General features: G+C 35.9%; 1 protein-coding gene across 5 annotated transcripts in view; it reads left to right on the forward strand.

Moving 5' to 3' along the window:
- SCLT1 (sodium channel and clathrin linker 1) overlaps nt 1–12,852 on the forward strand; it is a 245,784-nt gene that overhangs the window by 39,530 nt on the left and 193,402 nt on the right. For all 5 annotated transcript variants that reach the window (XR_008480049.2, XM_054252918.2, XM_008992707.5 and 2 more), the window contains 2 exons: nt 11,858–11,916; nt 12,446–12,518. Coding sequence is in view for 4 of the 5 variants with exons in the window: in XM_054252918.2 (XP_054108893.2) it covers nt 11,858–11,916; nt 12,446–12,518 (132 nt within the window). In the remaining variant the exon portion in view is untranslated. The remainder of the gene's footprint in view (nt 1–11,857; nt 11,917–12,445; nt 12,519–12,852) is intronic.

Consider the following 12,852-nt stretch of genomic DNA (forward strand, 5'->3'; position numbering starts at 1 on the left):
CACTGCTCAAAAGGACATAAACAAATGGAAAAACATTCCATGCTCATGAGTAGGAAGAATCAGTACTTTGCTACACAAAGTAATTTATAGATTCACTGATATTTTTATCAAGCTGCCATTGACATTCTTCACAGAACTAGAAAAAAAAATTCTTTGAATTTTTATATGGAACCAGAAAAGAGACTGTATAGCCAAGAAAATCCTAAGCAAAGAGAATGGTGGCATTGTGCTACCTCACTTCAAACTATACTACAATGCCACAGTTACAAAAACAGCATGGGACTGGTACCAAACAGATATGTAGACCAATGGAACACAATAGAGACCTCAGAAATAGCTGCACATATCTACAACCATCTGATCTTCAATAAACCAATTAAAACAAGCAATGAGGAATGAATTACCTATTTAATAAATGGTGCTGGGGAAACTGGCTAGTCACAAGCAGAAACAGAAACTGGATCCCCTTTTTACTCCTTATGCAAAAATCATCTCAAGATGGATCAAAGACTTAAATGTAAAAGCGAAAACCAAAAAGCTCCCAGTGGAAAACCTAGCCATTACCATTTAGGACATAGGAATGGGCAAAGACTTCATTACTATAACACCAAAAGCAATTGCAACAAAAGCCAAAATTGACAAATGAGATCCAGTTAGACTAAAGAGGTTCCACACAGCCAAAGAAACTATTATCAGAGTGAACAGGCAACCTACAGAATGGAGAAAATTTTTGCAAGCTACCCATCTGACAAAGTTTTAACATCTGGAATCTACAAGGAACTTTAACAAATTTATAAGAAAAAAACAACCACATCAAAAAGTGGGCAAAGGGTATGAACAGACACTTCTCAAAAGATGACATGTGGACAACAAACATGAAAAAAGGCTCATTATCACTGTTCATTAGAGAAATGCAAATCAAAACTTAATGAGCTATTATCTCATATCAATTAGAATGGCACTCGTTTAAAAGTCAGGAAACAGCAGATGCTGGCGAGGCTGCAGAGAAATAGAAATGCTTTTACACTGCTGGTGGGAGTGTAAATTCATTTAACCATTGTGGAAGACAGTATGGTGATTCCTCAAGGATCTAGAACCAGAAATTCCACTTGACTCAGCAATCCCGTTACTTATATACCCAAAGCAATATGAATCATACTACTATAAAGACACATGTACACGTATGTTTATTGCAGCACTGTTTACAGAAGCAAAGACTTGGAACCAACCCAAATGCTCATCAATGATAGACTGGATAAAGAAAATGTGGCACTTATATTCCATGGAATACTATGCAGCCATATAAAAGAATGAATTCATGTCCTTTGCAGGGATATGAAGCTGGAAACCATCATCCTCAGCAACCTAACACATGAACGGAAAAGCAAACACCACATGTTCTCACTCACAAGGGGGAGTTGAACAATGAGAACACATGCACACTGGGAGAGAAACATCACACACCAGGGCCTGTCACAGAGTGGCAGATAAGGGGAGGACCAATACCTAATGCCTAATGCATGCAGAGTTAAAACCTAGATGACAGGTTGATAGGTACAACAAACCACCATGTCACATTTATACCTATGTAACAAATCTGCACGTTCTGCACATATATTTGAGAACTTAAAATTTAAAAATTGCCATCTGCAGATAAAAAAATAGTGCTGAAAAAAACTGGATATTCATTTGCAAAAAGTAAAACCCCCCTGTCTCTCAGCATATACAAAAATCAACACAAAATGGACTAAAAAAAAAAAATGTTATGCCTGACACTATGAAACTGGTGGACAAAAACATAAATGTTTCAGGAAATTTTCCTGGGTAAATATTTTATGGAGAAGACCTCAAAGGCACAAGCAAGAAAAACAAAAATAGACAAATAGACAAATGGGATTATATTAGTCTTAAAAGTTTATGTATTGTAGAGGAAACAATCAACAGAATGAAGAAAAATCCTGCAAAATGGGAGAAAGTATTTGAAAACTATTCATCTGACAAGAGATAAATATCAGAATATGCAAGAAACTCAAACAATTCAACCGTTGAAAGAAAAATCCAAGTAAAAAGTGAGCAAATAAGCTGAAAAATGACATACAACTGACCAACAAGTGTATGAAAAAATGCTAAACATAAATAATCATTAAGAGAAATGTAAGTCAAAACTACAGTGAGATACCATCTCACCCCAGTTTCAATGGCTTTTATCCTAAAGACAAGCAATAATGGATGCTGGTGAGGATGTGGAGAAAGCAGAACCCTCATATACTGTTGGTAGAAATGTACGTTAGTTTAGCCACTGTGGAGAACAGTATGGAAGTTCCTTTGAAAACTAAAAGTAGAACTATTATGTTTTCAAAATGTATATAAAGAAGGAGAAGAGGAGCTAAGACAATCTTGCAGAACAACTACTCGGAGAAACAGATACTACCAGATCTTAATATTTACTGTAAAGCTATAATCATTTGGTTAGTATGATATTGTCCAAGGAAACAAGCAAGTTAAACAGAATAAAGTTTGGAAATAACTCTACACATACTAGACTTTCATATAGATAAAGAAGTATGAATTTTGATCTCTACCCAAACTACTCTTATATGTCACTTCTGAATTTATTGCATATCTAAATGTTAAGGTAAAATAAAGCTTTTATAATAAAATTTGAGGGAACAAGTTTATGAACTTATAGTAGACAAGATGGCTTAAACAGGACATGAGGACTAATCATAAAGGAAATAACTGACAAACTGGCCACTTAAATATGAAAGAATTTATGTTTTAAGACACCATTAAGAAAGTAAAAAGGTGATAAAGGAACAAGATGGTCAAATAGACAGAACTCTGGTGCACAACACCCAGCAAGAGAGATGCAGAAATCTAGAGATCTCCTAGCTTTAACCAAGGCACCAGGTATATTTCAACCAGTTTGGTGGGATGGTGAGCAAAGCCCAGCCAGAGCAGACCAAGGTGGAGGGGTGCTGCTTCACCCTGAAAGTACATCTGACCAGTGAATCAGAGGCTCCCCCTCCAGCACCCCAGTCCAGATACAGTGCTTCCCCCAAAGCCTCAGCAATACACAGAACAGGGGATCTTTGCCATTCAAGCATTAGGAATTATAAGCACAGAGTTGAATAATAATCCAGGACACTGTTTAATAATTGTTGCACAGTTTAATAATTGTTGCACAGATCTAAGCAAACACATAAATCTATAAGCCAGCCAGGAGAGCCTGCAAACCAAGGTATTGCCTTCTCCCCCTGCCTGGAGAGAGAGGGAGCTGAAAGTGGCAAGACAGATGGTGCGACCAGGTGAATCTCTCTCCTCCCCCACAAACTCCAGAGGGCTGAAGCACTAATTGATGGGTTGCGCAGCCAGTGCCTCAGTCTGAGCTGAATACTGAATGATCCAGCTCCGTGGAGGAAAGGCCAACCCACCATTAAAGAGGCAGGACCAGGCTTCATGTTTTAACAAAAAAAACACAGGAAGCCTCTGTAGTAACGGGGTGGTGTTCTTGACTATCCAGCAGTGCCTCCAGGTCAGCAGAAGAGATGGGCCTAACCTCCCACTGTAAACAAAAAAGACATAGGAAGCATACTTAGTAACCTGAAGGAGTCATTGGAAACCCGGTAGCACCACCACAGGCAGACAAGCGACCCCATCAAGCAGCTCCCTGAGATCAGAGCCAGGTAAATCCATGAAGACGGGGAAAAAACAGCATAAAAAAGATGAAACCATCAAAGATTAGAGCGCCTCTTCTCCCTCAAGGGATTACAACTCCTGAGTTGTTACACAGGAGTGCAACATGACCGAGAAAGATTATGATGAATTGACAGAAACAGGCTTCAGAAGATGGGTAATAAATGTTTCTGAACTAAAGGAACACGTGCAAAGAAACTAAAAACCTTGAAAAAAGGTTAGATGAAATGCTAACCAGTATAATTTAGAGAGCATAAAATACTTGATGGCGTTGAAAAACACAGCACGAGAACTACGTGAAGCAAACACAAATTTTAATAGCCAAATCAATGGAGCAGAAGAAAGGATATCAAAGATTGAAGATCAACACAATGAAATAAAAAGAGAAGGGAAGACAAGAGAAAAAAGAGTGAAAAGAAGTGAACAAAGCCTCCAAGAAATATGGGATTATGTGGAAGGACCTAATCTATGCTTAATCAGTGTACCTGAGGGTGATGGGGAGAATGAATCCAAGCTGGAAAACACACTCCAGGATATTATCCAGGAGAACTTAACCAGCCTAGCAAGGCAGTCCAACATTCAAATTTAAGAAATACAGAGAACTCCACAAAAATATTCCTCAATAAGAGCAAACACAAGGCACATAATCATCAGATTCACCAGGGTTGAAATGAAGGAAAAAATGCTAAGGGCAGCCAGAGAGAAAGGACAGGTCACCCACAGAGGGAAGCCAAACAGACTCACAGCGGATCTCTCCATAGAAACCCTACAAGCCAGAAGAGAGTAGGAGCCAATATTCAACATCCTTAAAGAAAACTTTCAACCCAGAATTTCATATCCAGTAAAACTAAGCTTCATAAGTGAAAGAGAAATAAAATCGTTTATGAACAAGCAATTACTGAGAGATTTCATCACCACCAGACCTGCCTGACAAGAGCTCCTGAAAAAAACACTAAACACTTGTTCCTGGAAAGGAACAAGTACCAGTCACTGCAAAAGCACCCCAAATGGCAAAGACTAAAAATACAATGGAGAAAATGAGTCAACTAATGGGCAAGAAAACCCACCAGTAACAAAATGGCAGGATCAAATTCACACATAACAATATTAACATTGAATGTAAATGGCCTAAACACCCCAATCAAAAGACAGACTGGCAAACTGGATAATAAGTCAAGACCCTTTGGTATGCTGTAGTCAGGAAACCCATCATGTGTAAAGACACACATAGACTCAAAATAATGGGATGGGAGAATATTTACCAAGCAAATGGAGAATAAAAAAAGCAGAGTTTGCAATCCTAGTCTCCTCGTCTCTGATAAAAAGGACTTCAAACCAACAAAGATCAAAAGAGACAAAGAAGGGCATTACATAATGGTAAAAAAGATCAATCCAACAAGAAGAACTAACTATCCTAAATAAATACCCACCCAACACAGGAGCACCCAAATAGATAAAGCAAGTTCTTATTGACCTACAAGGAGATTTAGGCTGCCACACAATAATAGTGGGAGACTTCAACGCTCCACTCTCAATATGAGACAGATCGAGACAGAAAATTAACAAGGACATCAGGGCTTGAATGCAGATCTGGACCAAGCAGACCTCATAGACATACACAGAACACTGCACCCCAAATCCACAGAATATACATTCTTCTCAGCGCCACATAGGACTTACTCTAAAAATAACCACATAATTGAAGCAAAACACTCCTCAGCAAATGCAAAAGAATGGAAGTCATAATAAACAGTCTCACAGACCACGGCACAATCAGTTTAGAACTAAGGATTAAGAAACTTACTCAAATCTGTACAACTACTCGGAAACTGAACAACTTGCTTCTGAGTGCTGACTGGATAAACAATGAAATGAAGGCAGAAATAAAGATGTTCTTTGAAACCAATCAGAATGAAAGCATAACTTACCAGAACCTCTGGGACGCCGTTAAAGCAGTGTGAAGAGGGAAATTTATAACAATAAATGCCCACCAGAGAAGCGAGGAAAGATCTAAAATCAACACCCTATCATCAAAATTGAAAGAGCTAGAGGAGCAAGATCAAAAAAACTCAAAAACTAGTGGAAGACAAGAAATAACTAAGGTCAGAGCAGAAATGAAGGAGATAGAGACACAAAAATCCCTTCAAAAAATCAATAAATCCAGGAGACGGTTTTTAAAAGATCAACAAAATAGACCACTAGCCAGACTAATTAAAAAAAAGAGAGAGAAGAATCAAATAGATGCAATAAAAAACGATAAAGGGGATATCACCACAAATTCCACAGAAATTCAAACCATCATCAGAGATTATTAGAAGCAATGCTATGCACATAAACCAGTAAACCTGGAAGAAATGCATAAATTCCTGGACATGTTCACTCTACCAAGCCTAAACAAGGAAAAAGTCAAAACCCTGAATAGACCAATAATAAGGGATGAAGTTGAGGCCTACCAAGCAAAAAAAGTCCAGATCCAGACAGGTTCACAGTCAAATTCTACCAGATGTACAAAGAGAAGTTGATTCCATTCCTTCTGAAACTATGCCAAACAATACAAAAAGAGGGAATCCTCCCTAACTCATTCTGTGAGACCAACATCATCCTGATACCAAAACCAGGCAGAGACTCAACTGAAAAAGAAAACTTCAGGCCAATATCCATGATGAACATTGACACAAAAATCATCAATGAAATATTGGCAAACTGACTGCAACAGCACATCAAAAAGCTTATTCATCACAATCAAGTAGGCTTCATCCCAGGGATGCAAGGCTGGTTCAACATATGCAAGTCCATAAATGTAATCCATCACATGAATAGAACCAAAGACAAAAACCACAAGATTATCTCAGTAGATGCAGAGAAGGCCTTTGAAAAAAATTCAGCAGCCCTTTATGCTAAAATCTCTCAGTAAACTAGGTATCAATGGAACATATCATAAAATAATAAGAGCTATTTATGAAAAACCTACAGCCAATATACTGAACGGGCAAAATCTGGAAACATTCCCTTTGAAATCAGGCACTAGACAAGGATGCCCTCTCTCACCACTTGTATTCAATATAGTATTGGAAGTTCTAGCCAAAGCAGTCAGCCAAGAAAAAGAAATAAAGGGTATTCAGTTAGGAAAGCAGGAAGTCAAACTGTCTCTATTTGCAGATGACATGATTGTATATTTAGAAGACCCCATCATCTCAGCCCAAAATCTTTTCAAACTGATTAGCAACTTCAGCAAAATCTCAGGATATAAAATTAGTATTCAGAAATCACAAGCATTCCTATATACCAATAGCAGACAAACAGCCAAATCAAGAGCAAACTCCCATTCAGTTGCTACAAAGAGAATAAAATACCTAGGAATACAACTAACAAAGGATGTAAATGACCTCTTCAAGGAGAACTACAATCTACTTCTTGAGGAAATAAGAGAGGACACAAACAGATGGAAAAACATTGCATGCTCATGGTTAGGAAGAATTAATATTGTGAAAATGGCCATACTGCCTAAAGTAATTAATACATTTAATGCCATACCCATCAAGCTACCAATGATCTTCACAGAACTGGAAAAAACCGCTTTAAACTTCATATGGAACCACAAGAGAGCCTGCATAGCAAAGACAATCCTAAGCAAAAAAAAGCAAAGCTAGAGGCATCATCACACTGCCGGAATTCAAACTATACTATAAGGCAACACTAATCAAAACAGCATGTTACTGGTACCAAAACAGACATAGACCAGAACAGAGGCCTCAGAAGCAACACCACACATCTACAACAATCTGAACTTGGACAAACCTAACAAAAACAAGAATGGGGAAAGGACTCCATGTTTAATAAATGGTGTTGGGAAAACTGGTTAGCAATGTACAGAAAGCAGAGACTGGACCCCTTCCTGTCACCTTACACTAAATTAACTCCAGATGGATTAAAGATTTAAACACAAAACCTAACACCATGAAAACTCTAGAAGAAAATGTAGGCAAAACCATCCAAGACATAGGCATAGGCAAGGACTTCATGACTAAAACACCAAAAGCAATGACACAAAAGCCAAGATGGACAAATGGGATCTAATTAAAATTCAGAGCTTCTGTACAGCAAAAGAAACAGTCATTAGAGTGAACTTGCAGCCAACAGAATGGGAAAAAATTCTTGCAATCTAACCATCTGATCAAGGGCTAATATCCAGAATCTACAAGGAACTAAAACAGATATACAAGAAAAAAACAACCCCATTCAAAAGTGGGCAAAGGGTATGAACAGACACTTTTCAAAAGAAGACATATGAGGTCAACAAACATGAAAAAGTATTCATCATCACTGGTCATTAGAGAAATGCAAATCAAAACCACATTGAGGTATCAGCTCATGCCAGTAAGAATGGCAATCGTTAAAAAATTAGGAGACAACAGATGCTGGAGAGGATGTGGAGAAATAGGAATGCTTTTAGACTGTTGGTGGGAGTGTAAAGTAGTTCAACCATTGTGGAAGACAGTGTGACGGTTTCTCAAGAACCTAGAAATAGAAATTCCATTTGACCCAACAATCCCATTGCAAAGGACTATAAATTGTTCTATTATAAAGACACATGCACACGTATGTTCATTGCAGCCCTATGTACATTAGCAGAGACCCGGATCCAACCCAAATGCCCATAAATGATAGACTGAACAAAGAAAATGTGGCACATATACACCATGGAATACTATGCAGCTGTATAAAACAATGATTTTATGTTCTTTGTAGGGATATGGATGAATCTGAAACCATCATCCTCAGCAAACTGACACAAGAACAGAAAACCAAACACTGCATGTTCTCACTCATAGGCGGGTGCTGAACAATGAGAACACGTGGACTCAGGGAGAGGAGCATCACTCACTGGAGATAGTTGGGGGGAGTGGCTTGGGGAGGGACAGCATGATGGGGAGCATGGGGAGGGATAACATGGGAAGAAATGCTAAATATAGATGAAGGGGGAATAGAGGCAGCAAACCACCTGGTTATGTATGCACCTATGCAACAACCCTGCATGACCTACACATATATCCCAGAACCTAAAGTAAAATTTAAAAAAAAAAAAAAGCAAAGACAAAAAGAAAGTAAAAAGGCAAGCTATGGAATGGGAGAATATATTTGTAATCTTGCAAAACCCTAGAATATATGAGGAATGTCATCAAATTAATAACTGTTTCCATTAGGAAGCAGATCAAAGATCTGAACTATCACTTCACAAAAGAGTGTATTTAAAATGCTTAATAACTGTAAAAAAGTGTTCAACTTCATTAATTATCAGATAAATGGAAATTCAAACCACAATGAGATACTACTACATCCACTGGTTAGAGTGAAAGGTATAATTCCAAGTGTTGACAAAGATGAAGAATAGCTCTCACATACTGACTGTGGGAGAATAAATTGTTAAGATCACTTCAGAAAATTGTTTGACATTTTCTTATAGATCTGACTGATACAGACCTTATGAGTCATCATTTCTACCTATAGGTATACCCATCAGAAATGCATATACCAAAAAGATCTTTTCAAGAATGTTTCTAGCAGCACTATTCATAATAGCCAAATAATGAACAACCCAAATACTTTAATAGTAGAATGCATAAATATATTGTGGCATATCTATAAGTGAAATAGTATGTGTCAATAAGAATGAACTAACCAAAATTACTTGCAGCAGTAAAAATAAATCTCACAAACCCAATGTTGAGCAAAAGAAGCCAGACATAAGAGAACATATGCTGTATGGTTATATTTTTATAAATTTTTTAAAAACAGGCAAAATGATTCTCTACTCTTAGAAGTCAGGATTTGAGTTCCACATGGAACCTGGAGGTAGTGACTTAGGGGTTTGGGGTTGTTGGTCATTTAAGTAGTTCTCATTTTTTGCAGTACCATGTTAACTAAAACTCGTGTGTATCAGAACTTTGTCCCTACTTGGATTTGATGTTTCCACAGAACTGTGTAAAATGAAGACATTTACACCAATATACGAAGTGAAGAGTACTTGTATTCTGTTGCTTGATTTGAGATCTGGTTACATGAGTATATTCACTTTGTGAGAATTATTTAGCTCTATACGTATAATTTGTGTATCTTCTGTATGTAGGTAGTACTTGAATAAAAACAGTTTTGATTAACTTCCTTTCATCTCATTCTCACCATTCTATGCCTCTTTCATGGTATATCTTTATTCTTATTATTGCTCTTGCTTATTTGCCTGTTTCTTCCTATAATTCTACAATCCATTCAGTGGATAAGGACTATGAATTGTTTGTTCATCTTTGTATTATTTACTGTACCTTGTATGGGCCCTTGCACATAGTAGGTAAGTAAGTATTTACAGAGTAAAGATGTCAAAAATTAATCAAGTGAAACTTTAGAAATCAGAGGCTTCTTTGAGTTATATTTTAAAATTACTCTTTAATATATATGTGATTATGAATACTTTCTCCCTTCAAAAAGCCAGAAGATTACAGATGCTTTTAGTGATCTCTTTGAACACCTTTCTTCTCTGTCTTATTTTCTTCTCTCCAACCCTAGAAATAACTTCTTTGTTTTTTATGATGTTTCTATTTTGATACATATAAGTTTAATTTTTGTACTACTTATAGGATTCTGTTGTATCATTTTTTATTTATTCTGTTAAAAGACATTTTGTTAGGTATGTTTTATAGCAAAGGCTCCACTGAACAACATGGTACCTCTTGTGTTTAAATGTTTCTCAATACTCCATAGATACTAAATTTCTGGTCATGTTACAAATGCTAATACCTGCCTATAAATGCTTGAATCTATTTCTGGGTTTTCTATACTGTCTTTTAACTTTTCTTATGGTCTTTTAACTTTGCTTATGGTGTCTTCAGCTGTATAGAAGTTTTAAATTTGAATGTTGGAAAATGTGTCAGTCTTTCCATTTATAGGTTTTGTTCCTGGTGCCTTCCAGCTAACAAATGTAATTTGAGCAAAAAAGCATGGCAGGTGCTTCTTGGGATATTTGTGAACAAAACAGACAAAAATTTCTGCAATTGTGAAGTTAAGAAAGCATTGTCTAACTCAAGGTCAATAATGCATTTTCTTGCAATCATTGTTAAAATTTTAACAATATTTGGATTTTTATCTATAATTTATTTTTCTATTTAGTGTGTGCTGAAATCTAATTTTGTTTTGTTATCCAGTGCTATTTTTTGGATAGCAGTACTTTGTCCATTCAATTATAATTCCTCTTGTTTTATATACCACATACCTTCAAATGGCTTGAATCTATTTCTGGGTTTGGTATACTGTTGTATTTGTTACTGTATCTATAGCATACTGTTTAAATTGCTGTAGCATTGTGGTGTTTTGCTATGTAATAAGCCAAGTTTTTCCCTCTTTCTTTTTTCTTTTCCTTTTTGTTTTGGGGGGGGGCAAGATTATTTTGGCTAATTTTGTACACTTACCCATTCATGGAACTTTAGGATTTAAAGGTTAAGTGTTATAAATTATTCTATTGGAACTTCATTTTTTCAATGCAATGAAGTTGCAGTGAATTTAGAGAACTGACATACTCAAAATATTGACCGTTGCACACATACATGAATGTTATAGTACCATGTTTGTTTAGATTTTCTTTATTATCCTTTATTAAAGCTAATTTTCTCAATAAGTTCCTATACCATTTTTTGTTTGCTTTACTCCCAGTTATTGTTTGTCATAGTAGTGAATAGGATTTTTTTCCTATTATGTTTTCTCATTATTGCTGGTATTTTAAAAAGCTACTGAATTTTTTTTAAGTGTTCATCTTCTGTATAGTAACTTTTAGTGTATTCTCTTATACTATTGTAAATAATAATAGCCTTGTATCTTGCTTTTCAACCTTTAAATTGTAATTGATGTAGATTTCTGGCAGATATTTTTATCAAATTAAGAAAAATTCCTCAAATTTCTAATTTACCAATAGTTTTTATTATGTATGGGTGTTAAATTTAACAAATATATTTCAATATCAGTTGAGCTTATTTTTTCTTTTTCTATCATTTTGAATCATATAAATAGATTTTCTAAGGCTGTAAAAATTTAATTGCATTTAATGTTAAATCACTGTCAATTTTGTCTAGAATGATGTGAGAAAACATTTTAAGATGCACATTCTCTGTTATAGAAAGTTGTCTGCAAAGGAGAAGGAGGCGACAGATTTGAAAACCTAGCATTTGACCAAAGGTAAAGTATTACCAGAAAAATGTCATTTTCTTAGTTATATTTAATTATCATTAAAAGAATTCTTTTAGTATCAGAAATGTTTGTTTATGGTCTGCTATTATTAAGTTTAAATGCTTTGTTCTTGAATTTACAAGAAAAAGCAAGTATAAAATTAGTCTAAAAAATTAGTTCTCAGTGAGGAACAAGTTTACCCTTGTTTCCTCAAGAGATTTGGTAAATGTCTGGAAACATTTTTGCTTGTCACAACTGTGGAAAGTGAGGCTGCTGCTGCCATCTAATGGGTAGAGGCCAAGGATGCTGTTAAACATCCTTCAGTGCACAGACTAGCCACCCCACAACAAAGAATTTTTCAGCCCAAAGTAGTCATTGTGCAAATATTTAAAACTCTTGGTTTTGAAAAAAAAGGAAAAGTATCGATTGCTTAAGTAAACTAAACATAAAATTTTTTATGTGTAATTTATTTTACTTGTTACATATTTATTAAACTAGAATGTGCTCTATTTTTTATTGTCTTTTTTTTTTTTTTTAGCTTTTCAGCACCTCTTATTACTGAGTATGATAAGCATCTAGAAGAACTAAGTGGGCAGCTGAAATATTATCAGGTATGAAATCATAATTATGAGACTTTTTAAATATTTTATTATGAAAATAAAAAGTAGCTGAGGAGGGTGGATCACAAGGTCAGGAGTTTGAGACCAGCCTGGCCAGCATGGTGAAAACCCATCTCTACTAAAAGTACAAAAAATTAGCTGGGCCTGGTGATGTGTACCTATAATCCCAGCTACTTGGGAGGCTGAGGGAAGAGAATCACTTGAACCCAGGAGGCGGAGTTTGCAGAGCCAAGATCATGCCACTGCACTGCAGCCTGGGTGATAGAGCAAGACTCTGTCTCAAAAAAAAATTTTTTTTTAATAATAATAAATAAAAAGTAAAATA

The sequence above is a fragment of the Callithrix jacchus genome, chromosome 3 (assembly GCF_049354715.1).
Source record: "Callithrix jacchus isolate 240 chromosome 3, calJac240_pri, whole genome shotgun sequence".
In the NCBI taxonomy this organism is placed as follows: domain Eukaryota; kingdom Metazoa; phylum Chordata; class Mammalia; order Primates; family Cebidae; genus Callithrix; species Callithrix jacchus.